Raw genomic sequence first — 26,718 nt, 5'->3', positions numbered from 1 at the left:
GGGGTGTATAGCAGCAGTTTTAAAATAAGCAGGGACTTTACCAGACCCCAGTAAGGTGTTAACTATGGTGAGCACACAGGGACCAGGGACTTACATTACTAATTTTTTCTAGAAAGAAAGAAAGAAATGTTTCACAGTCTTCATTAGAAGAAATAATGGCAGCAGGTGGAGCAGGAGTAATAATATCAGTAATAGTGTCAAATAACACCTTAGGATTACCTCTGCTCTTTGAAACCAGATGAGAAAAATAAGCAGCCCTCGCATCTCTAATTGCATTGCTAAAAGAGGCTAAAAGATCCTTTAAGTAAAGGAGATGTACACATTTAAATGAGTTTTCCTCCACAAGCGCTCAGCTTTACGACAATCACGTTTTATGGAGCGGATATTGTCATTTAGCCAAAAAACAATGGTTATTAAATAGATCTGTTAAAAAATCAACGCCGTTTTGCGGGGATAGAGTTAAATTAAAAGCATCCGAGAAATTCTCCGCTGTGGAGGAAATTATGATGCGCGAGATAATTGTCCGGTGAACAGGAGACAAAGGCTCGTGAAAAGACATGTTAAAAAGAATAAACCAACATAACTAACTCAATTTGTCCATGTGCAAAAGTAACTTGAATAATATATCTATTATATTGATTAAATTAACAAAGAAAGCACTTGAAATGATTACTATTTGTCCCAGAGCTGAGTTTTATAATAACAAAGGTTTTTTTTTTTCTTTCTTATTTCTCTACATTCCAAAGCCATGACAGCACAACAACATGATTGATCAGTTGCAATTTTGACCCTAGAACAGCACAGTTATACTGCTGCTGGACATCAGATACACCGTGTTTCAGTGAAACATGTTACTGCTGTGTTACTGCTCTCATTAAGCCAGGTTTCAGCAGAAAGCAAAGAATCCATTTTATTGCAGGTAATTGTGTTGTTAAAATAAAGCTGATGACGTGGTAAGCATCATTTGTCATGTAGCTTTTTCCGGAAAGTAAAACAGTATTTACTGACTGCATAAAAATCATAAAAGAAGGAAGAAAGATGACGAGCCTGTTAATTATTCACTCGTAGCACGTCACTCATGTGTCCTTTGTAGGGAGTGGGGCCTGTTTGGGTCAAACATTATCAAAGTCACCGGTGCTGCTTGTGCGCGTGATCTGAGACGACTGCATGGTTTAAGGATCTGTGACTGTAGCCCAGTAGGTTTTTGTGTTTAGACTTTTGAGAAAAGGGCGAAGGTTTAAGAGACATGTTGATGGGTTTAGATTTTATTATTGTCATTTGTATTGGGAAATATTTAACCATATATGCTTAGAGGTGTATAATCGAGTGTGTAGTGATAGGATGTGTGATCTTTAGTAGTCTGCAAAGACTGTGTGTGCATTCCAGAGTGCTCTGGCATTCACACCCACACCCTGGGAGCATGGGAGAGGTCGTACCTTATTTTATTGTTTTATGGTAGGATAAACGTAGCTATGTCAGTTTTAGTCTAAGTGCCTTTTGTTTAGATGAACTGCTGGACTTCCAGACCAGCAGGTTTAGGGAAGTCATTTATGGGGTCACACTCTGACCCCACACACACACACAGACAAGGTATTCTTTGTCCACATGTATAGAGATTGACAGACCACGTGACTTTTGCGCATTGCATGCCGGGAACTCGTGGCAAAACAATCCAAGTACCTGCATCAAATGCAAGCATTCATTCTCCGGTTCCAATACCTTCTTGCTTTTTCTTTGCCCCCCCAAAAAGGTATGTACAAAACGAAGGAGAACAATGCCGGTCCGTACAAAGACAGACTTGATGAAAAGTCAAAGAAAGGATACGAGGAAAAAATCAAAGGAGTGAAAGGGTCAGACCCTTACGAGCACACAGAGTGGACAAAAGACGTTAGCGTATTGCCCAACTTTCACCACGCTCATATTTATAATTATACGGTTCTTGGAGTGAGTGCATACACTCATGAAGTTTAGTAACTTCAGGTCACTGCAACAAGCCCAGGTACAGTTTACCAACGGATGGGTACAGGACCTTGAAATGCACCGTGAACAAAGGTAAGTTTACCAGTCTCACAAATTGTCTTCATAAATACACATTCGTTAACCGTTTATTAATAGGATCTTTGAGCTCAACGGTAATTAATTAGTAGTGGAAATAATTTCTGGTAGCATCACAGAAATGTAGCAGTGACAATAATACTGTATGTTGTAATCGCACTGGGCAATTAGTGATACAAAAAACCTGTTTTATCCTGTGAATAAAAGTATATGTTTTTGTCAATGTACCATAATAACAGAAGCGAAACACAATATTGTGTCAGGACAATTCACTATTTATGCACAATAAATAAAGGAGCATAGCGCGACAATTTCTGTTCAGCGCCAGACTTGCTTGTAACCTATATCACTAATTATGTTATGAAAATGACGTATTAACTACTAAAAAACACTGACCTTCGTGTAAATGCTTGGAGCAGACTAACCTGTGAGCTGGAGGGTTCTGGGACGTTATATTTGGTCTTTGAATGGCTGCAATCCAGGCCATCCGTTGCCTCTTTGTTACTTCGGAAACATGGCTTGAACAATTTCTTTTCAACAACGTAATCCGATAACAACCGATCTCTTTACCCGTCGGCTTCCCGTGGCTGTCATGCGACTGGCTATTGCAGTTAATAATACAACAGCTTCTTGACATTTTTGTGTTTCTTTTTATCGCTGTGTGACTGATTTCAATTGAAAGCCTGCGTGCGCTAGTACCTCTTGCCACGAGTTCCCAGAATCCTTTGCGGTTTTACCCCTGAGTGACGTCACATTTTCAATCTCTATACCTATATGAAACATCATATGTTAATGAACCTATGCATATTCATATAACCACAATAAAAGGAGTGCTATGGGGAACCTGGCTGAGAGTCTGACGGAGGTCAAGTGGGTGGAACGACACTTGGCTCCAGGCAGGTCTTAGACCCCCTCATGCAGGAGTAACACAAAGAACTTCGCCTACTTGTGTCTTGCTTTCTGCTGTGTAGTAAATTGTCTTGAACGTTCCAGCGAATAGGTTTATGCTACAAACTTATCACGTCTCCACAGTTGAAAAAAGTACAACAGTGCCTTGTGTAGTAGGTGAATGTGAATACTTTTTATTTTAGCACAGGTGAAACTCAACTTGGACAAAGTTATTATAAGTGTGAGTATGTTAAATGATACAGATTTTATCGACCTGGGTAAAATCTTTCCTGATGATATATGCAGTATGCTGACAAAACTCAAAACATCTGATTTAAACATATAATCTAAAGCTATAAAAACTTGCTTAGATTATATGAAACAACTATCTATTGCAGAGCAGTGAACCAAACGAGCATCAGCACTGAGCTATGAAATGCTATAAAAAAGAATGCAGATCACATGCCAGGCTACATTTTCAGATTTCACTTCATGCTGCAGAAACAGAAGTAATATTTTCATATGTGTTTCATCGCTGTAAAACATATACATTTTTTTAAATTATCTTTGTCAGTTTCACTCAACCCACATCAAAAATGGTTGCATCTTATCCACGGATGACCTGGGTTGTGACCACCGTCGAGGCAGCAGGGTATTGGTTTTCCCTGATCTTCAGCTCACGATGCATCTGGCACCAGACACAGTGATAACACCAAAATATTTTGCAGCAGTCATCACAGCACGAGCCCTGCAGGACAGGAAAATTGAAGAGGAAGACGAGAACTTTGTGATATATTTTGAATTTCTAACAATATCCTGTTTAGTCAGCTGACGTCTGAATGTCATGCTTAGGAATGAGAATTGAGAAATGGTGTTCAGTCATTTCAGCATACAAATCAGAGTAACATACAGCATATAGTTCAGTATACAGATGAAATTAAATGATGTTTATTTTCCATCTCTCCATTTTCTTATCCAGGGCTAAGTTGTGGGGGAGCAGCCTAACAAGAGAAGCCCAGACCTCCCTCCCCCCAGCCACTTCTTCAAGCTTGTCTGGGGGAACGCCAAGGCGTTCCCAAGCCAGCCGAAAGATATTATCTCCCCAGCATGTCCTGAGTCTGCCCTCGGTCCTCCTCCCTGTGGGATGTACCCGGAACACCTCACCCAGGAGACGCCCAGGAGGCACCCTTGTGCGATGCCTGAACCACCTCAAATGCTCCTTTCAGTGTGGAGGAGCAGCAATTCTACTTTGAGCTCTTCCCAGATGACCGAACTCCTCAACCTATCTCAAAAGGAGAGGCCAGTCACCCTCCAAAGAAAATTCTTTTGCTCACTACCCACAGCTCGAAAATAACAGGCAGGTTTACAGCATGAATTTGGACATTACTTTTATTTTTATTGCATAAAAAGACGAGAGCATGATGGTAAAGTGGCATCCAGGACAGAAATAACTGTATTATGCTGCTAATACAACTTCAGCTCTTTGCAAGCACCTGCACAGACAGCATGCTAACGCTAAGCTAGCCAAGAACCCAGAGTGATGCTGAAGCTGAATGAATGCTGAGCCCAGTCCAGCACCGTGGTCAAGTGAGTTGTCTTTTGTGAGCTGTGGTGAAGCAAGCTGCTGCTGAACTTCATCAGGTAACAAACAGATGAGCGGTCGGGCTGCACCCCAAGTTTCTATTTAGATTGGCTTTTAATTAGATTCATGCTGTATGTTTGATTTTTGATGTATTTTATGTATTTCTGTCTTTATATTACTGTGAAGCACTTTGTGGTTTTTATCCTGTGAAGAGTGCTAGATAAATAAATTGAATTGAAATTGAATTCTATCTGGGGGGGGGGTTCTTTGTTGTTTTTTTGCTATATCACAACAACAGTTGCCTCAAGGCACTTGTAATGTAAAGACCCTACAACAATACAATCCTGTTCGTGTTTCTAATGTGGAATCACCATGGTGATCGCTTTAAAGTCTCTTTGTGCTGATTTTCATTTTTGATTTGTGTTGTCGGCTTTGTGTTCATACTTAAATACTAAGAGTAAGATCAGGGAATAAGTGAAGGAAGAAGGAATGAGGACATTTTACATCGAATAGAAATCCTAAACTATGAGGAGGAAACGTATTAGACTTAGTAGGAAAATCTTATAAAATAGGATTTAATTCATCTTATAAGTGAATTAAATTAAAGATCTGATGGAGGAGTGAATACTGTCATAATCCAAATAATACAATGTAAGCAAAGGGTTTTTTGATATCAAGGATAGCTCCTCTGATAGAAATTGCAGGGACTGTTTGAGGTCCTGAGGACTGAGACTTAGGTGGAGTGCAGGAATTATCCAGAGGAGAGCTTGTTTGATGTTGTTGTTTTAATGGCAGCTTTTTAATGAGGTGATTTTTTTCATTGGTTGTTCTCATTGTTGAGCTGCACTGAAGCAATATTGCATTGCACTCCATCTTTAAGACAATGTAGTTCAAACCTGGCAGACATCCACCAAAAAGTGGTGGATGTCAGTATGTCTTTGGCAAAAAAAAAAAAAAAATGCTATTCCTCAAATCACCACTCGAGAATGACTCTAAAAGTGAATCAGTCACTGCAGACCTTCGTGCCTTTGGCTCATCTCATCTCATCTCATCTCATCATTGCTCATTTGCAATAGGAGTGGGTTTTTTGTTTGCTGTCTCATTTTATGACTTGTTAATGTCAGGGGTGTGCCGGGCTCGTTCTGCCATTTTGCACCATTTGTACTTTCTGGAGAATTCAATAAACAGTACAATAATATGACAAACGATGAGGCTTGTTATACTTTCTAACAGCCCACCCAATAAGTCTGTGCAGTAGTTAGGGTGAGTGAAGGTGTAGTATTTTGTTCATGTGTTACTTCAGTTGCACTAATTTACAAATATAACCATGTGTGCTTTGCGCCAATTAAAAGCTGCACTCAGCACTCCCTATTTTCATTTATGTGGTTACTTGTGGTTTGATGTTTCATCCACTTATGTTAACTTTATTTTTATTGATTTTGACGTTAATGCAACTACAGTCATCCTGAGTATCAATAAAATATTCATCAAACCTCATCAGCAAGTGTTGACTAATACTGAAGACATTTCTTCTGTATTTTTTTAAGCTTTGTACATACATAGTATTGCTTGAAGTTTGCATTTTTCTCTCTCTTAAAGTTTAGGGATGGGGGCATTGTTCATTGTTCAGGGGGCAGTTCAGTTAGCTTAATGTAAGCTAACTACTAAGCTAACTGCTAATTACTACTAAGCTTAATACAATACAACGGTAGCATAATTTAAGCTAAATACAATAACCTTATCCTCCACTCTCACACTTACAGGGATGTTGTAGCGCTCTCTGACAGAATTGCGAAGTAAGCAGGACACCACACAGCAAAAGTCCAGGAGTGGCATTGCGCAGCACCATCCATGTTTACTGGCTGTGTCACACTGCATGCAGGGGAAACACCAATATCCGAAGCAACCTTGAAGAAAAATGTGCAGAGATGCCATATCTGTATGAATTTACCCCAGTTTTTAATAAATTCTACAAACTCTTGCGTAACCTCTGCATTATCCTGACTTCAGATACTCTGCAAAACGACTGCAAACAAAGTCTGAGGAGGTGGTTGATGCAGAAATCACTGCTGTTTGTAGGGTTTGCTGGGTTCACTTACAGGAGTTCATATCAGAGCAGCAGTCACAGATGTCAGTGCTCCATTGCCCAGACTGCTGACTCATTGCAGTGGTGGTGACTACCACCTGGGTGGTTGAATGCTGGAAGGCCATTCCTGGAGCAAACGAAGTAGAAAATTAGACACAGATTGAAGAGAGTTTTTGTTGTCATTGTTGTTGCTTTTTCTTATGCCTTATTTCATTGTATTTATTCTTCTATGGTTTTCTCTTGTTCATTCACTAACTTAAGAGTTTTGGTCAGCTGTTGCTTTTAAATGAGATGTAGAGATGAAACCGACGTTAACGGGCTATAGTGGTTATAAACATGTAACATGCACAGCAGGGTGTTTTCTAGTGCATGTAAACCCCTAACAGGATCTTTGGCACTTGTCTGCCAATGGATCAATATAATTATACAGGCTATGGCTGGCTTGTAGGGCTGCCACACAGCCACACACTAAAAGCACTGAAAGCAGCCCGTGTTTCACTACCAACACTGGAGTCAAATCTCGTAATGTATCCGACCCCTCCCATACTTTCCCTGTGCACTCGGGCACCTTGCAGAACAGAGTTTAGTGTGGTTGATATAGATGGACCAAAAAGAGCAAAAAGAAATTAATCGACATTTTAGCTGTCGGGACTGCTGCTGCAGCTGCACTGCAGCAACAACAACTAGTATTAAGTCCTCACAGTCCAGATGCTGAGACTGCTAGCACCAGCTGTGGAGAAGTGCAGGAGAAAGGACAGCAGTCGTCACTCTGTTTCCCATTCCCTTGTTAGCCTGTGTTTGTATATATTATCAGTCTTCCCTTGCTCTTTGTTATGTTCTCCCTCGTGCTGTGTTTTCTTCTTTCTCTGCTCTCCAGTAAGATTCCTTTTCATGAGATTATTTTTCCCTAACCTGCATTATGTTTACAAGCCTTTTCCAATCTTACTGATCAAAGGTCTTCAACTGCACACACAGTGATTTTAATGGTACTGTCCAGAAAATACTACGTCTAGATGAGCAGATTCAACTCTCTAGGGCTATTATGCAGAGCTTTGTTGCAATAGATGCTCAGGCAGTTGCTTTATATATGACAGGTGTGTAGTTTTCTGCCTGTATTTTATATTGAACCTTTTTGTGCTTTTCAAATGTCATAGTTTCCTTGTGTTTGTAAAATCCACTGATAGATCCTGTTGAGCTGTCCATGTTTGGGACAGCTCAACTGTCACATGTTTCCAATACCATCTTGTTCACGTTAGCACCCTTTGCTACAAGACTGATAAACTGCATATGAATTTATCAAGTTGATAACCAGCTTTGTGTGCTCACATAGCCTGACTGGAGATGTTGTGAGAAGTGAAGCTGTACATGAAAGATATTTCAGTTGCCCTTGCTTCATGGCACACAGCCTTCGCAAGATAAGATAAGTTACCGTGGAGGTAATAATTTCCATTTCCACGTGTTTTACCAAAAGTTGCACTGTAGTTGTATCATAATAACTTAAAACAGGGACTTTAGAGATTAATGGAGGTGCCTGGGGGATAACAAATTTATCTACACCAGTTCTGCAATGTAAGATGCACACTACACTGTACAGAGATCCATAAACTACAATTTGCTGTAATACACACACAGTGAAGTGACTCTTTTAAATTAACTGGTTGAGGTCAAACCCAACACACTTGTCCCAATCAGGATATCAGTCAACCACCTCCCTGAGCTCCACCTTCACCCCTATACTGAAACATAACACACCAAAAATAGAATAAAGAAATGTTGAACTTGTGTGAACACAAGACAATACATGGAAATTCCATGTACCTGATACCAGGCCGATTACACCCTTGGTCATGGGGCATATTATAAACTTACTTCAGATATCTTAGAAATAATATCTTAATTAATATACTAAAAAATTCCTAGCTAACATTAATCTACTTATAGTCTATTGCCAACTAGTCTAACAGTCCTATAAGATTCATTAATTTATGAGTATAAACTGCAAAACTATGCTTATAATAATTAGATGTCCAGTTTTTTGTGCTATTTTTCTTGAGGCAGTATGAAGTGCGTGTAAACCCGTGTGCTGCAAGTATTCCTCTGACTGGCTCACAACACCACACTGGGAAAATGATAGCAAACTGTACTATTAGGTCGCAAAGACTGCTAACTGCTTTAAGATGTTTGCCAGTATAGAAAGTTGTCCTTACCTTTTCTCTGCTTCTCTGAGTTATGAGTAAAATGAGAGCAAGTCCAACCTATGACTGTAAATTGTGACGGGAGTGGTCAAGTGTGGGTTGAAGGCTCTGCTCACTTTCAATTTTCAAAGAAACCACCTCTCTGACAGAGAAAGACGAACAGTTACACACGCTTTCATTCCAGGATAGATAAGAATAGATGAAACACTCAAGGCCAAAAAAGTTCAGTTCCAATAAAACGAGAGTTAAGCGTGAGAGTTACTGACCGTGTCGAGTTTTATGCAGTTTATAGTGCATCATTTATTATTACTTTATGAAAATCACCTTGCTGTGAACTTTTTGACTTGTGCTCTAGTGGTGCCTGTCTGTATTTCTGACTTCATAACATCACACTACAAAGAAAAGATCAGGCAAAAGTGCTATGGACTGTAACAGAGGGTTTATGGTCATGCACCTCTATAAAAGCAGTAGCGGAGCATTCAGATGTCTGTTAACAAAACAATTCACCCCAAGGACAGACTGTGCAATGCTCAGAGAAACACAAGAGATAAAAGTTGCAAAGTTCCATGTAAACAAACCACAAGCAAAATGTCCTTTCGACATGAAGCTTTGCTGTAGATTAAAGAATTAAAATGTTTTAAAACAGCTCAGCCAGAAAGTTCAGCAACATTTTGATTTACTCAAATCCCTCAGTCGTCATTGGTCTCTTCGGGCCCATGGCTTGTTTGGTCGGTAAACACTGCAAACCAAGCTGAGTAAGCTGTGTGGTGTCAAGTGCTGAAGTAAAATCCCCTCATTCAAATTTATTTTACTAACACGTTAAATGTAAATGAATGACTGCAGTAGAGCAGAATTTAGGGATGTCTCAATGAAACCAGGTCTGAATACAACAGCTGGATATAGTTTGATTTAGATCATCTAAGTGGGTGCCAAATATTTCTTCTTTGGTCTTGATCCTGAAGACAATGGATTCATCAGAACCAGAATATAAAAGACATTTGAGCCCTTTTAGGAGCGTTTAGGAGTTATTGTTATGCTTAAAATATTAATGAAGGGTCTGTGTAATGTCTGTACGACGGCCTGTCGGCTCAGTAGATCGAAAAGCATAATACGATTAGCTATGAAAGGTGGTCACGGTGTGTACTAGCATTGTTAATTGATGAGCGGTTTCCAACACAGAGGTGAGAGGAGTAAGGAGTTTGTGTAAGTGGGTGTCTCACGTTGCTTATAAACTCTTCCCTCATTTCACTGCCAATGAAGTTCCTTCAAAATTATTGGCTGGTGTAAAAAGTTGAATTTAATGGTATCTGGTCAAATGAAATTTATTTGATTGCTATACATTCAGCTATAACTAAGCACAGTTTCCATAAGTTTAAGCATGTGAATGAATAAACCTTTAATTTGGCATTTTTCAGTTGCATTTGTGTCATCATGTTTACAGAGGGTGAAAAATCTGTTCTTGTAAAAGTGTAAAGGGACAGACTCACGTTTGCCAAAAGACTTTTTATTTATTTTAAAGAGTACAAGAGAGCCATTAAATGAATACTAATATTTGGGTGCTGGGTGTTTAAATAAGATGTTTCTTTTTCTTATACACCAAATCCTGTCTTAGTATAAGAAAAAGGGTCAGTTTAAACACTAACTCTCAGTTCAACATATGCGCATAAAGGTTTACATACTACAAGGATTTATAGATTGTTTCCACTGTCTCCATAATTAAAAGTAAAATAACAGGTTTAATGCAGCCTGGACAGTGAACATAACAAGAGTTGCATAAATGTGGAGGCTGTGCTAACATCTGTACTGATGCAGAGGGCAGTGTTGGGCTGTATGTTTTTTAAATGTGAACCATTATAAATGAAGGATATAACTCACATCTATTAAACTATTAAACACAGGAAAAGGTTCCCCTTGTTTTGGTCACAGTAGTGGTTTTCAGGTCATCGAGGTGAGGTTATACAGGTCCCTGGGTGTGTTTCGGAGATTCCCAGGATGAGATGTAAAGTGATAAATGTGGTGATGTCTGGTGAGATTAGGTCAAACTCGTCACTTCAAAATAAGCTTCTCACAAAAATACAGTGAGCTAGCACTGTTATTTGGATCCCTGCATAACCATTCTTATTACTTGTTACATGAAATTAGCTCTGCAAACAATGAATGACAGTGAGCTAGGCTAATAACACACTACAGGTTAATTTACATTAAAGGTTAGTTTACAGCTCTCAAAATTCAACTGAGGTCAAAATGCTTTGAGATGACTGTTACATGCAGATAAAACAGAAGTGGATTGAAACATGTGGCTTTGAATGGGACACATGCCTTTGATCCAGAGCAAAACTGTTTACAGCATGGCTTGTGTGGTGATCACAGTCGAGGTGGCGGGCTGCTGGCTTTCTCTGATCTTCAGCTCGCGATGCATCTGGCACCAGACGCACGAGTAACACCAACATACCTTGCAGCAGTCATCGATGTACGAGCCCTACAGGATGGAGGAGAGGAAGCAGCAAGAGTTATCGGGATTGAATTTGTAGCTGTCGTGATTGTACCTGTTTAAATGTCCCTGTTCACGCTGCTTTGTACTGAACTGAACTGAAACTAACACGACTAGAAAGAGAAACAGGGAGGAGCGATTTTTTTCAAATCTTTATGCAACTCAAAACAACCTCTCTATTTCCTCAAAACTTTATCTGTCTGTAGCCAGTTTCCTTGCTGTTAACTGTCAGGATGTCAGTGAAGGACCACACACAAGCAGGATTTAGAGAGGTTTCCTTTCCTTCAGTGAGACAGAGGAAAATAACAGATGGAGTCTGATTTGCAGTAATTTCAATGAGCTCTGCATTGGTCTTTTTCTACCTGCTCAAAGATCCTCTATATTCACTTACTGTCAACTGTTAAATATTGGCAAACAGGGCTAATAAAAGCAGTGAGAGTAACATGAACAGTAAAAAATACTGAGTGGCAAAACATCTATGAGAGTTAGAGATTAGAATAGCTTTCCATTTCCTCTTCCTCTAATTTGGTCAGCAGGCACTTCTCTATGCTTCTCTCTCTCTCTCTGTGTTTATGAATAAAAATTAGTTTATGCCAGATGCCCTTCCTGATGCAACTCTAATGGGACTTTTGTCTCCTTCCAGGATTGAGCTAGTGCTTGTTAGCTGAATGTGTTACCCACAACCAGAGATGGGCAGTAACGCGTTACGCGTTACTTGTAAAGATTAAAACTGATAAAACAAGTTTAAAAAAGGACTTTTCCATTTGATTACATTTTGTATGATGGATTATGCAGAAAAAGTAGAATTGGGCTGAAAGATCTATCGCTTTATCACCTATTCAGGTTGTAAATCGTGTTTTTAAAAAGTAACTAAGTAACTAAGTAATTAATTACTTTTGAAAATAAGTAATCAGTAAAGTAATGGGATTACTTTTTTTTCAAGTAACTTGACCAACACTGCCCACAACTATAGTTTGTTAATGTTAGCTTTTATCTCTACTCTACCCTATCATCAACATACTGTCATTTCGGACTCCAAATAGCCAACATGGTGAGGAACCTAAAGTTAAAGCTTTCCTCAAACCAATGAGTGACATCATAGTGATGTCACAGTGGCCACAGCCACAGGGTGAGTCATTAACCCTGGTTCCAGAAACAGAAAACATAAATCAACAGGAAGTCATGTGACTGTGAAGCCAGTCTATAGTTAATCATTTGCTTTTTATCCAGTGTGATGTTTGTTGAATAGTCGGTTGAGTAAGTTGAGAAATAACACGTATTAAAGATCTAATAATCACATCAAAAATGAGAGAGCTGGATGGAGGGCAGCCGACAGATGAGACACCAAAAGACGATGAAAGGTGAGGAAGAGGTGATATGGCACAATAAAAGAAAAAGTTATGAGAATTCAGCCATTAGGTACTGCACAATGTTTGACATTTTATATTAATTTCACTATAAAACATATGCCCTCAAATGTTTCAAAATCCTAGCAACACGCCCGCTGCCCTTCATCTCTAACCCAGCCTTACAGGGATGTTGTGGCGCTCTCTGATGGACTGACGGAGTAAGCAGGAAACCTCCCCGCAAACATCCAGGAGTGGCATTGCCCAGCACCATCCATGTTTACTGGCTGTCTGACACTGCATGCAGGGGAAACACCAGAAGCCGCAGCAACCTTGAAACAAAACAGAAAAAGAGAAAATGGGGAAAAAAAGAAGGGAATAGGGAATAATCTTGCCAGTATGTAATCCTCATTTCACTAGGTTTCAGGTAGTTTTCTGGGTTTTTAAACACTTCCCCTTCTGCTCATTGTCACTTCTGTCTTCTTGTTTCCTGAGCGTGTGCCTCTGTTCTTCTTCTTATGATCTGGTGATGTTTGGTTTGGTCATTTCATTGCAAGGGTCATTCGTTACCCTGGAATATTCAGCTGCCGTTGGTTCAAATAATAACTTGCCAGTGGATTTCTGGGAGGAAGCCAGAGTAACAACAGGAAACCAGGCAGGAGAACATGCAACAGTGCTAAGCACTCCAACAGAGTGCTGCATTTAAGTTCCTGTGCCAATTAGAGAATCTCAGATTTCTGGAGAAGAGCATAATATAATCAAAAGCTCCATAATGCAACTGATTGGACAATCTGAGGAGATGGTTGATGCAGAAATGACTGCTGAGTGTTCACTTACAGCTGTTCATATCAACACAGCATTCACAGAGGTCGGTGCTCCACTGCCCAGGGTTCTGATTGGTGGTGATTGTCACCACCTGGTTGGTCTGCTGGTGGCCAGCCATGCCTGGAGGAGACAGCGTGAAGTGTGACAGAAGTTATTGCTGCTACGCATGGAGAAATCCAAGGGTAGAATTTGAGAAAGGTAACAGGCTGGTTTGTTACATATATAACAGGATGTTTCCTGATTCATTTAAATCACTACAAATAGCTGGAGTGAGATGTGCAAAGAATTTGCGTGCAGTGCACTCTTCTGTCCTCTGGACCCCATGCCACCAACCATCCTCAAATCATGCCTGTGCACTTTGTGTACCATCATGGTGGACATCATCTGAAACCAGCGGCGCCCTGTACTATGAAGTACAGTTCGGCATATCCAGAGTATCTTTCTGTTATCTGCATTCCTTTACCCTGAAACAGGCGATTAGGATCAGGTGAGCTTTGTCGCACAAAGCTGGTTATCAACTTGCTATCCAACTGACGCAAGTGAGAAACTTTACACCATCCCAGGCTCCCAACAGAGGTCCATGGGATTTTTCAGGAAAGGTGACACCATTTTCTGGAGAATTCATTGGTCGGTAGGCAGTGATGTCATACCTGCTCATCTCTATATTACAATGACAAATTGAGCTTCAACACCTGACAGGTTAAAAGCATTATGTGTACACTAGCTTCTGACCCAGCTTGGACAGGAATCCCCAAAAACCAAACATCAATAATTAGTGTCAAGCAAGACAAATTACTAGATTTGACAGAATAGATAGACTATATGGCAAACTATGGTTAAACCAGGCTGGAAAAAAAAACATTGAATGTCTTGTCCCCCCACAAGCTTTACATGTTAATCACTACACAGAAATACTAAGCTGTTCATCAATATGAAAAGTTAGTCTTACCGTTTCTCTGATTCTCTGAGCGTTGAAAAAAAATTAGATGAAGTTGAGAAATCCCAGCACTAAACTGGAAATGAGAGAGGGGGGTGTGGACACACTAGCTTCTAGGGGTGGGGCCAGAAGCAGGACGTGGAGATGGGGGGGTGAGGGTACTAGCTCCTGCCATGAAATATGATTATCCTCCTATTGTCCCCTGACTGAAGCCATTGGACTGTCCATTCATTTTCTTCCACTTATCTATTTTGCAGCCATGACTGGAGTGTATCTCAGCTGCTATAGCACCAGAGGCAGGGTACAGCCCATGGACAGGCTAACACAGAGAGCCCTGTGATAGACTGTGATACAGTACACAGAGAACCCCCTCCACAGTCATGAGGAAAGATGTAAACTGCACTCAGAAAGGCCCCAAAGGGCCAGAGTAATTGAAACCAGGAACTTCTTGCTTTGAGTTAATGGTACTAGCCACACAGCACTGTGCATGAGTACTATTAGTCTCACGGTCCCTAACGCCATTAGATGAGCGCATAGACAGGAGCAGCATGGATCTGAGTACATTTCCTCAAGCACTTTACTTTGTTGTAATGTACTATTTAAGTTTGTCCATGTTATGTTGCTTTCTACTTTTACTGCGCTGTATTCTGGATGCAATTACTGTACTACTGCACCATGCTATTTCTTTTAAAGCTTTAGTTTGCTAATGTGCTGATAGATGGTTCAGTGGCTGTTCACGACCATTTAATGACCAAAATAGTGTCAGTCAAATATTTTGTTTGTTTTTTTAAAACAACAACAACAGTCACTGGGTTTTTCCTTCCTCTGTAAGAGACGGTCTGACCAAGTATCTAGTCACTGTGGTGTTTTTTGCCTGGGGACATTTACCCGGGGACAAATTTATCTTTTTCATCCATATTTCAAATACTTTTGCTACAATGTTTCTGTGTTACCACATGCAAACTAGTTATTTTACATTTACACTAGCTGAATGACTGTGTATCGTGAATTCTGTGTTTCCCTGTGTGAACAGGTGGGGTGTGTCTATGTGTGTGTGTATTAGTTAAATGTTGGGTTTTCTACCCTTCATCTCATTTTTCTTCAAAGTTCACCAAACCAGAAACCAGGTAAGAAAGACTTTCTATAAAAATGAACAGCTTGAAACATTCAACAATGTTTCTGAAGCTTACTGCACTGTTGTATCGTTTTTCTCAGTCATTTTCAAGTGAGCTGATGAACCAGTGTACTCAAGTGATGCTGAGTAAAACAAGGGGGATTTTTAAAGGTTTTCATATCTTCACAGAATTAGAAAGAAAATTCTGGAGTCTACTTATCATAATTACTCATGGGTCAGTAAAAGAGAGGATGAACATTAAGTAACAAATGTTGTTATAACCATCCTTCAATTTTATCGCAAGATATTTAAAAGAATGAGACTGATGACAGGTTGTACTGAAAGATATGCAAACAAGTTCAAATAGCTTCTGAAGTCACTCCAATCCAATATCTGATAAAGAAACCCTAAAATGAAGATGTAAAACTGACCTCTTCAGTCTATAAAGTTTCTCTTTGAAAATAATGATTTATCTTCTTCTCCTGTCCTCTCTTTGTTACACCTTTATTTTTCTGTGTGCCACATTAGTGGGTTTTATTTATACAGCAGCTGTTCACTTAGCTCACAGACACATTTTGTGACACACTACACAGAGACCTTTTGAGAGTCGGGTGATATTAAAGTAGAGTGAGTTTCCAGTTTAAGAAGGTTCATGCTGCGTCCTATTGTGTGGCTGTCTAGCCAGACGCTGAAGTACTGAAACTAGTACTGAAAACTTCAACTATACAGCTGCACCATGGACACGTCACAGGAATGACAAGAAAAGGTGTGAGCAGGCTGTGGAATATTTTCTTATTACTGAACATGTATCTCCACGATGTCACTGAAAGCAGGGCTGCAGCACATGGTTCGGTCTAGCAACGTGCATTAACCTGCCTGTTAGATATAAGAGTGCAGCTGAACAGCAGATACTGCACCTGCAGTTATAGTACAACAACACATTTTTCAGGTTATTGCAAAACTTTGTTTTTAATCATTTCATTTGCTTGTTTTTTTTAAGTTATTCAAAAAGGGTTTGAAGACACAGCCACACAACATCCATTAAAGCACACAGACTATTACCAGACAATTACATTAAAAGATATATATGAACAATAATGTTTGCCATGTACATGTGTGTACGTACATCTGTGTGTAAATTCCTTGCCACTTGTTGGCAAACTTTTTTGTCTGTATTGCACGCAGATCATTTCTACATCTGCTTCCAGGTTTTTGTAGTGATTTACGTGGACCAGTTCCAGCTGTAACACAAGCAGCATGTTGAGAGCAATAGTTTTAACCAGTCTGTACCTTTCTCATATTCTAGAAGTGATAATCTTTATGACGGCATTAACCCTTCACTCTGTGTCTGTTTCTGCCTTGTTTCTTCCAGGGATGAGTGCAATGAATTGGAGCACCGGCATCTGTGACTGTTGCTCTGATATGAGCTCCTGTAAGTTAATCATTCAAATCCTACAAACAGCAGTTTCTCTGACTGTTTTTGCAATAAGGTAGCAGAGTGCAATGTAATAACTAGTAATGAAACACAAATGTCTCTGTGTATTTTTCTAGGTTGCTACGGATATTGGTGTTTCCCCTGCATGCAGTGTCAGACAGCCAGTAAAAATGGATGGTGTTGCGCAATGCCACTCCTGGACATTTGCTGTGTGGTGTCCTGCTTACTCCGTCAGTCCATCAGAAAGCGCTACAACATTGTTGTAAGTCTGGGTTAGGGATGGAGGGGCGTATGTTAAACAGTGTGTAACAGATTGATGACCCCACTGGGACGTCTAGCCTTAGTTTGTGAACCATTTTAAAGTTTTCACTATTGTTTGTTTTGCTTTGTGGATCCAGAAATGCCTGTTTTTGGGGTGGAGAAACAGTTCGATGTTAAAACTTCACATTAGCAAAACTGCATCCCTTAATGCAGCCGTCCCCAACCCTCGGACCATGGACCAGTACCGGTCCGTGAGTCGTTTGGTACCGAGCCGCGAGAGTTGATGCTCAGGTGTGAAATTTATGGTTTTCATGGTTTTTATCATTTTTATCGTTAACTCTGTTTCCCTGAGTCTTTTCCCGTGTGTTATAAATAAATGTTCTTTTTTGGTACCGGTGCTGGTTTTATTTTGTTGTATTTATCTGTGACACCTTAAAGGCCGTAAAAATATTGTCGGACATAAACTGGTCCATTGCGCAACAAAGGTTGGAGACCGCTGCCTTAATTTATAGGGATTTCTGTAGGGTTTAATTAGTAAAATGTGCACATTTGCATATTCAAGTTACTGAATCAAGAGACGATGAAGGATGATGAATGTAGGGTAGTAGGGTATTATACTTTATATTTGTATTCTTTCATGTCCTCTTTAAGTACTCAACCATCCAAAGCAACAGACACAGGTGAAAACAAGAGTGCAGCCAGGGTGGGGTGGGTGGAGATGAGTGTTGACAGAAGGATTTCTGCAAGAGTGAAAATGAAGATTTACAAGATGATGGTTAGGCCTGCTGTGGTGGATGGGTTGCAAAACTACTGACAGAAAAACAGAAGGCCGAGCTGAAGATAAGTTAGGTTAAGTCACCTTATCATTCAGTGGCATCAGTAAACTGAGTGGGATGGCATTTTTTAGGGACTAGCTTGCATCCAAATTAGAAAAAGAGGAAATGGAAAGTTATCCAAATTTGAACTCTCTTATTTGTCTGCATACGGAAGAAATCTGCACCTGTGGCTGCTTGTTTTAAAAAACTCTCAGATATTTGGTTATCCAGGTGGGGACAATGCAAAGCAAACATGGCCTACCTTTTACTTGATGGTGTACACTGTTGCTGTTGAGGGGTGGCTGCTGCTTCTGCTGCTGATAACAAGTGTTATCAGATAAAAATAAAATGCAAAGATTGGTGACAGCAATGGAATCATAAGACAACAGATGAAAATAAACTAGGCTTTGTCTGTGAATCACTCTTTGCCTCTCTCCCTCCTTCCATCTCCTCATCTGAGCTATCGAGCTCCACTCGCTGTCCATCTGAGAACAAGGCACAATTTGCTATTGCTTTAAACTATTATTTAATTATCCAAACTGAATAACTTTTGCACCTAATCCGTAATAAAGTAATAATAGAAAAATGTTATTGAACCAAATCATTGCAGCTGTGTTTGTACCAGCAATGCAACAACTGGTACGTGTGTTATTGTTACCTACTCTTTTTAATCCAGCTGGTGAAGGATCCACTGCCTTTAGCAGCCTCACACAGCTCCTTTTGACACTGTTTTCTCCTCATATCCTTACAGGGCATGTCTGGACAATGTTATAACATGAATAATAATTTTTAAAAAATCTATACACATAAAACATGCACACGTAGACACACACACATACAGTGACATTTTATACCTTCTCCAGTCCAATATGGCCACAAGTTTTCTTCCAGAATCCTTCTCCTATTATTTATTCCTAGTGCTCTGATATTAAAGTAATAAAAATAAAATAATGTATTTATGATGATTCAGTGATTGTTTAACTGTCCACTCTGTGCAGGCAGAAAGCTTATTAAATGTTTAAACTGTAGAGATACAATAATTTTGCTGCTGTAAATTCAGCATTTTGTCATATTTGAAATATAAATCTAATATCATCTGTTTCTTAATGTATTTTTGAAAATACAGTGGGGGGGTTTCATAATATTGTAATTATAATAATCCATAATTATGTGGATATGTATATTAGTTAGTTTTTATTGAAATATAAGCCCTGTAGAAATGCTCATTTATTTCAATTCATCAGTTGCCACAGAAGAACAACTGACCACTACATAATAAACTAATATGCTATAGACTATAGTGTGAGCTGTACACCTAGTTTCCTTTGCATCAATCTGCGTCTGCATCTCCCAATTAAGTTGTGTTTCTCCTACAACTCCACAACGCTCAGGAGGCAAAAGCAATCCACGTTTTCTTTGTGAGTTGATTCCCGGCTCATAACCAGCGCGTTCTACCTTCAAGGGCAATCATTGGTTAAATGGTAGTGATGTGACTGATGCAAGCCAGATCCTTTTATTTAGCAAAATTGTGATTAATAGTTAAATATTATTGTTGAGGGGCCCAGGCAGGACTCCACACCGCACATGCCTGCATGACAGCTTCATTAAATTAAATTACAGTAACTCCTTCTGCTTCATTGCTTCATCCTCTCCCTCACTCTCTTCTTCCTTTTTCTCCATCCTGCAGGGCTCGTTCGTTGATGATGCCAGCAATGTGATTTTCTGTCACCCATGCGCCTGGTGCCAGATGTATCGTGAGCTGAACATCAGGGAAAACCAGCAGCCTGCTAACTCATCAGTGGTCACCACTCAGGTGGTCCGTGGATAAGATACAACCACTTTTGATGTTCAGGACCTGTTGTGGTTTTGGGGTTTGTTTAGTTTTTTGCACGTAAGAAGGGATTAGTTCAGTTTGCCAAAGAGAATCAAGTAGCATAGCGTCCTATCTGCTTTCATTTTCAGAGCCCTGCACAGCTCATTACTACAGTGTAGTCATTAGCTCCGACCATCAAGTGTGGTTCCATGTTCCATGTTAGTTTTCTTTCATACAGTTTTAAACACTTGAGCTTTAAAATTAGATTTTTTTTAAAGGTTTCATTGACATATCAGGTGGTGGTTGTTATCTCAGGGAAGGTTTTAATCTGACTAATAAAATCTCTGTGCTTAATAAAACTTGATTGCTCTTGGTGTAATTTTTCTTGAGTTTAACCTGTGTTCATATAAAATCTCTTCAATTAAATGAAGGATCGGTTTCTGCTGAAACTTCAGCTTGGACTACATGAAACTGAAAAACTTAAGAATGAATGTGTTAACCAAGGCACGAATACTAAAATGAATAAAATAAACACACTATTAAGTAATTAATTAAATATCAGTTCATTTCATTGAAAACATCTGATACGTTATTAATTTATTTAGTTCCCATTTTAATTAATTAATTTGATTGATGTGGTTTATTCATTTTGACACTTGTAGGCCTCCATACTCAGAAAGCTGTTGTGAAATGCTCAACATAAATCTATTAAAAATGAAGAATTGCAGCTGGCTAGTTCTACAAAGCCTTTGATTTGATGGAGAAACACAAATAAAAACTGGTTTAATGAAACAGCTCGTACAAAGATTGTCAGCCTGTTGATATGACTATAAACACTTTAACCCATAAAATACTGCAGGAAATATTTATCTATCTATCACCTCATGGGGAGATATATTAACCATTCATTTTACCCGAAGCTACTGAATGTTAGAAACAAAATAATGGCGAAAGAAAGAAGGTGAGGCTGTGCTAACATCAACGTTACTGTAGAGGGCACTGTTGGGCTGCCCAAAGAAGGTCTTCAGTTATTTGTTTATCTTTTAATGCCACTAGTATATATGTTTTTATGTTGTTATACTTCTAAATGAAAAGGGTTGAGACAAACATATCTGATGCAGCATATTTAAACAGGCGATCCAGAAACAGATGCTGGATACAAACATCCACACATACATCAAGAAACTACAGTAACAGCAGACAATATGCTGAACAAGAACACACCAAGAACCATAAGAAAGAGAAGGAAGGCAATACGTGGGTGACTGTAAAAATTATTGCAGCACAGACAGAGTCTGTTTAATTATAAATGAGCTAAACGTTGCTAAGGCGACCATGATCTAAAACTACTGTGTGGTTTTGGCCACAGACAAACAGTTTTGATGCAGGTCATTTTGGCTTTTGTATTTAGGGTTTGAGAAAAGGGTGAAAGGTTTGAAGACATGTTTTCATACATTTGTGTAAAAAAGGTGAAAGAATGCATTAGACAGGTGTCTATGAATGCTTTATTTTAGCATAGCTTAAACCCAGTTGGGGAACGATTGGAAGAAAGTGATGATATTATACGCTATGTCATGATATATCCTCAATTTTAATGCACTAACAAAGCATTTATGAAAAGTTCAAACATCTTTGTAATAAAAATGTTCTAAAAGTAAAGCAACTAATGTGGCTGTCACGTATCACCTACACCATGCTAGCACTCGCAATGACCTCTGCAATGCTATGAAAAAGCAGATACAAAGGGGCTACATTTCTTTGCTTTCATTTCAAGCTGTACAAACAACTAAATGTTTTTTAATTGCAATATTATGACAAATAAGTTTAATTAAGAAAAAGTGACATGCACTTGACACACGAGGTTGATATTCTATCCATGGATGACCTGCGTGGTGACCACCGTCAAGATGGCAGGTGCCTGCCTGGCCCTGATTTTCAGCTCACGATGCATCTGGCACCAAGCACACTCGTAACACCAAAATATTTGACAGCAGTCGGCACAGGATGAACCCTGCAAATGAGGAGAGAAGAAGGAGAGAGGATCACGCAGCAGGAGTTAATGTAGTCTCTCTGAAGCTGTCGTGGTTGCAACAGTTTAAAATGTTGTTGTATACAACATTAAAAACAGGGCTGCGATATTATCTCACTTTGGGCTTGTTAAGTTTAACTTTAATTCTTATTTCCAATAAAAATAGGTTTCACTTTCAATTTTACTGGTCATCCAGCCTTACAGGGATGTTGTAGCGCTCCCTGATGGACTTGCGGAATAAGTAGGACACCACACAGCAACCGTCCAGGAGAGGCAAGACGCAGCACCATCCATGTCTACTGACTGTCTCACACTGCATGCAGGGGAAACACCAAAGACCATAGCAACCTTGAGGGAAGAAAAACTCACAGAGATGTAAGATATCCTTGAGTTTGTAACAGTTTTCATTAACGTCTCCTTTCATGACCTGCATCTTGTGTTTTCAAAATAGCACAGAGTTGATGCAGAAATCACTGCTGTTTGTAAAATTTGCTGGCTTCACTTACAGGTGTGCATATCAGAGCAGCAATTACAGAGGTTGGTGCTCCATCGTCCGGAGTTTTTATTAGTGGTGGCGACCGTCACTACCTGGATGGGTTGCTGGTAGACAGCAGCCATGGCTGGAAGATAGAAATGCCAAAGCTAGAATCTGAAAAAGTCAATAGACTGGTGTAAAACATTACTGTCTACAGCGCTGTTTCTGTAACGTGCACAGCACGGTGTTTCCTGGTGCAAGCAACCCTCTACAAGGATCTTTGCACGCTTTAGACGGCCATTGACTATCTAAAGTCTAGAACCTATGGATATCACCAAATACTGTTCAGAGTCCAGACCTCAACATAAGATCCACTATTTTGGAGTAATTTCTCCATCACACCTGTTTCCACTGATTTTCAGTGCAATTCTTGTGTAACTTGAAAGATCTCAGTCTTTTCTGTCTGTTTTGTTTCCTTAAGAACAGCTTCTTAACAGCCTCACTTCCACTCAGACCATTTCTGATGAGGCTTCAGTGAACCGTAGATGGATCAACTGAAGGGCCAGAGGTATCTCTGCATACTTGGGTTTGGATCTGACATGTTTTATTAGGCTGTGTAGACATAACACTGGTTCATCCTTTGGGTTAGGTGTATTTTTTATGCTTAAATGATTCATAGGTCAGTGTCAAGTGGCTTACAAACAAAAAGCATTCCTTTGAAAATGGTCAGGTACAAGAGATAGACTAAAGATGAGTGGAAAAGCAGACAAAGAGGACTTTACTCATATTTCCTCCATAATAAAACATCCTTTGTCTATGTAGTAACTCCAAAACACTATGTGATGCAGAACTTGGCCTTTTTAGTCTTAATGGGCTCACTGTGCCTGCTCAGCTTTCCTCTCAGAGTCCAAAGACACAGATTTGAGGTTCACTGTTGATTTTAAATTGACGGTATACAGCCAATAGCACACCTGCAGGTGTGCTTGCAAAGCAGACAAAGCTCCGTGTGATCGTGTTTGAAAGGTGAAGGTGGCCTTCGGTCCAGTTCCTTTGTTATACAGCACATTGTTCACAGTTTGAGAGTTTAGCTAACTTTGAGTTAATATTAGCATCGGCCCAAACATCAGCAAGAACAGGAGTAGCTTTGTATTTGTATCGAGCCTTAAATTTGACATGTTATTATTTTCTGACTTCCTAATTTAAATTACTTAATTAACCACAAAAAACACAAACTTTCACTAGCTCGTGGAATAACTAAGATGCTGGCATGTAAAGGTAATTTCAGTGTTATTGCTCTTTGGTCAAGAAGCTGTTTGAATTTTAAAGCTTTTTTGTTTGCATGTCTTTCATTACATACTTCTGCTTTTAAATATCCTAATACAAAATTTAGGGATTTGCATAAAATTGAAGTCATTAAAATACATTAGTTATATCCTAAATGCTTATAACCTTCCTGTGGTCACAGTAAAGATTGTTTCTTTTAATGTCTACTTTGTTCCTGTTTCGCTGAGGGAATAAAATGCTGTTGTTGCACATGTAAGCTCACAGCATCTTTATGTTTTGAGTTTCATTAACAGAAGTTCTACATGTCACCAGCTGAGAAAAATGACACCAAACAGCATCACAAATTCAGAAAGAATGCTGACTGCTTCAAGATGTTTTTCTTACCTGTTCTCTGGTTCTTTGAGCTTTGATAAAAATCAGAGGAAGTGCTACTTAAAACTAAAACTTGTGAGGGGAGGGGTGTTGTGAGGGAACAAGGCTCTGCACTCTTTCAGTCCTGCAAAGGGTCACACACTTTTTAATTTAACGACAGAGAAGATACAAAGTCACAGAATAAACAAGGAGAAATGTCACGGTTCTGGGTCATTTTGACCCAGCATTTTGAGTTTCTTATGTTTTGGTTTATTTTTGAATGATGGATTGTTTTCTGTTTCTCTGGTGCTTTATTGATTATTATGATAAATCTATGTTTCAGTTATTCTGGTATATGTATTATGATTGATGTTCTGGTTGTATTTTGTTATTATTGCAGGTTTAGTTCAGTGTCTAGTCTGTCTCTCCCTTTCTAGTCTGTGTCTTAGTAAAGTGTGTCTTGTTTCCTGTTTTACTTTGAAGGTTCATGTTCATGTGTGATGTCAGCGTGTTCAGTTTTACTTCTCCCCCTGTCTCGTTAGCCCTATTCCAGCTGTGTTCCCCACCTGTTTGTAATCTCCCCGTGTTCTTCTGTGTGTGTTTAAGTTGTGTCTTCTTATGTTGTAGTCGCTGGTCCGTCTGTGTATCCACCGTGCTTCATCCGTGTGTTCTCCCTGCTGTCCGTCATCTGCCTCTGCTCACCCGCCCTCATATTCGTGTTCTTGTTCATGTTTAGTTGTTCTCAGTTTAGATTATCTTCAGTCCCGTTTGCTGTTTTCTACTTGTATTTTATTTTTACAATAAACCTCCTTCGCACCTCCATGAGTGCCTGCAATTGGATCTTCTGTGATTTTTCTCCACACAGCTCATCCCACTCGCCGTAACAGGAAAGAAGTCAACTTCCTGAAGGGCAAGGCTTAAAATGGACCTCATCAAGTTTCATGCACATTACATGCACATTATTATTATTATTACATGCACATTATTATTATTATTACATGCACATTATTACATTACTCTTTCTCTTATGAAAATCTGACTGGTGCTCTGAGCGGTGTGCTAAGACGAGGTGTACATTCCTGTGAAAACCTAAGTGCACCCTTGCTGCTTCAACAGGAACCATGAGGGTGAGCAGCAGCCAGGTGTTATTAATCAGATGCACTCTGTAACTGACCTGTCGAAAAACTGACCTGTCGAAAAAAGCAAAAGTACAAAAACAGCTGCAGATTTTAAATCCTGCAGTGTTTGCTGTCTTCATCCTTCCAGAAGTCATCATGAAGCTGTAACAAATGACTGGTCTTCATTTTAGTCTAGACCATTTTTTTTTATTATGCTTAATTTTGTCAGAGATCACTATCTCACCCAAGACCCACTTAATATTTTTAGCTGCCCACCCAAACACAGCAGGCAACAAGCGAACCTGGCGTATGAGAAAATTGTCAGAGGTGACTGTTGTCTACTCGCCCTCGCTTGCTGTGCACTCTGAACTGGCTTACATCAGTTTCATTAAGTGTGAACAGTTCTGAGTTGTGTTTAGGAAATAATAATAATAATAATGGATTGGATTTATACAGCGCTTTTCAAGGCACCCAAAGCGCTTTACAATGCCACTATTTATTCACACGCACTGGTGGAGGAAAGCTACGGTTGTAGCCACAGCTGCCCTGGGACAGACTGACAGAAGCGAGGCTGCCATCGGTCCTTCTGGCCAACACCAGCAGGAGGTAGGGTAAAGTGTCTTGCCCAAGGACACAATGACCAGGACAGAGAGCCCAGGGATTGAACCGGCAACCTTCCGGTTACAGATACGCTTCCCAACCTCCTGAGCCACAGTCGCCCCGAAATGGAATCAGTTCTTTTTTTAAGGTCAACAAGTACCATTGTTGCTTAGCCAACTTTGGTACGCATTTTCCCCAAGTCTTAGCATGTTTGTTTTCCCCAAGACTTAGTATGTTTTTCTTTCCTCAAGTCTCAGCATGTTTTTGTGAGGACTACCACGAAAAGTTTAATGTTATTAAAATATTTTCTCATACATCTCCGGATAGAAGCAGTGGTGAAAAGTGACTTATTATCGGGGCGACCATGGTTCAGGAGGTTGGGAGGCATATCTGTAACCGGAAGTGTCGAGAAAAACCTGTTATTTTACTGTCACTTTGTTATCATTTACATGCACTGTCATTATTTTATCATTATTTCATTAGTCTGCATCACTGATCATCAGTTTATCATCAGTATTATCATTGATCACTTAGTAGATCTGCTATTCCAGAATAAAACACATTCTAGATATAATACTATACTCTGTCATGCAAATAGCACCAGAGGAGCTGGAGGTCCAGGCGCTCCACAGCGAGTCAGATAAGGACAGTGGACTTTTGTTGGCCTGAACCCACAAGTGCACAACATATCACACACTTGTTTGTCTCTAAAGTAGCAGCTGATGTCTATATAAGGAGAACTTTTTGAGTGTAGGGAACTGTGATCATTTCCAGTAAGATCTAACTGTGATGTCATCAGGGTTATATAAGGATGGGGAGCGGTCTGCTCGAAGAAGTCCGGCTCTTCCCACACTGTACTGTGTGTTATAATAAAAATAATCTGTGTTGACCCACTACTACCAGTCGTATGTCTCTTCCTCAAAATCCGAACCGCGACAGAAGGTTGTCAGTTTGATCCCTAGCTCTCTCTGTCCTGGTCGTTGTGTCCTTGGGCAAGACACTTTACCCTACCGCCTAC

At 39.7% G+C, this 26,718-nt stretch overlaps 4 protein-coding genes across 5 annotated transcripts; 1 reads left to right on the top strand and 3 right to left on the bottom strand.

Moving 5' to 3' along the window:
- Positions 1-3,115: 3,115 nt before the first annotated feature.
- Positions 3,116-8,955, bottom strand: LOC146714907 (cornifelin homolog B-like). Its single transcript, XM_085451251.1, has 4 exons — positions 8,819-8,955; positions 6,625-6,738; positions 6,287-6,432; positions 3,116-3,691 (listed from the first exon to the last, which is right to left on the bottom strand). The coding sequence occupies exons 2-4, from the start codon at positions 6,734-6,736 to the stop codon at positions 3,551-3,553; spliced, it is 399 nt and encodes a 132-aa protein (XP_085307377.1). The 5' UTR covers positions 6,737-6,738; positions 8,819-8,955; the 3' UTR covers positions 3,116-3,550.
- Positions 8,956-10,294: 1,339 nt separating this feature from the next.
- Positions 10,295-14,501, bottom strand: LOC146714906 (cornifelin homolog B-like). Its single transcript, XM_085451254.1, has 4 exons — positions 14,418-14,501; positions 13,481-13,588; positions 12,830-12,975; positions 10,295-11,285 (listed from the first exon to the last, which is right to left on the bottom strand). The coding sequence occupies exons 2-4, from the start codon at positions 13,584-13,586 to the stop codon at positions 11,148-11,150; spliced, it is 390 nt and encodes a 129-aa protein (XP_085307380.1). The 5' UTR covers positions 13,587-13,588; positions 14,418-14,501; the 3' UTR covers positions 10,295-11,147.
- Positions 14,502-15,468: 967 nt separating this feature from the next.
- Positions 15,469-20,207, top strand: LOC146714905 (placenta-specific gene 8 protein-like). Its single transcript, XM_085452766.1, has 4 exons — positions 15,469-15,532; positions 16,892-16,951; positions 17,071-17,216; positions 19,718-20,207. The coding sequence occupies exons 2-4, from the start codon at positions 16,894-16,896 to the stop codon at positions 19,856-19,858; spliced, it is 345 nt and encodes a 114-aa protein (XP_085308892.1). The 5' UTR covers positions 15,469-15,532; positions 16,892-16,893; the 3' UTR covers positions 19,859-20,207.
- A 954-nt stretch (positions 20,208-21,161) lies between these two features.
- On the bottom strand, positions 21,162-25,121 carry LOC146714904 (cornifelin homolog B-like). Of its 2 annotated transcripts, none has more exons than XM_085451252.1 (4): positions 24,549-25,121; positions 22,379-22,521; positions 22,075-22,220; positions 21,162-21,854 (listed from the first exon to the last, which is right to left on the bottom strand). In XM_085451252.1, the coding sequence occupies exons 2-4, from the start codon at positions 22,488-22,490 to the stop codon at positions 21,714-21,716; spliced, it is 399 nt and encodes a 132-aa protein (XP_085307378.1). In that variant the 5' UTR covers positions 22,491-22,521; positions 24,549-25,121; the 3' UTR covers positions 21,162-21,713. The 2 variants fall into 2 exon arrangements, with proteins under 2 accessions (XP_085307378.1, XP_085307379.1); XM_085451253.1 differs by having other exon boundaries at positions 22,379-22,492.
- Positions 25,122-26,718: the final 1,597 nt, after the last annotated feature.

Source organism: Copadichromis virginalis, linkage group LG3 (assembly GCF_057382275.1).
Source record: "Copadichromis virginalis isolate Kocher_CV1m ecotype Utaka linkage group LG3, C_Virginalis_male_GT1.1, whole genome shotgun sequence".
Lineage (NCBI taxonomy): Eukaryota > Metazoa > Chordata > Actinopteri > Cichliformes > Cichlidae > Copadichromis > Copadichromis virginalis.
Note: the sequence above shows the minus strand (reverse complement) of the source record. Positions and strands in the feature narration are given on the sequence as shown.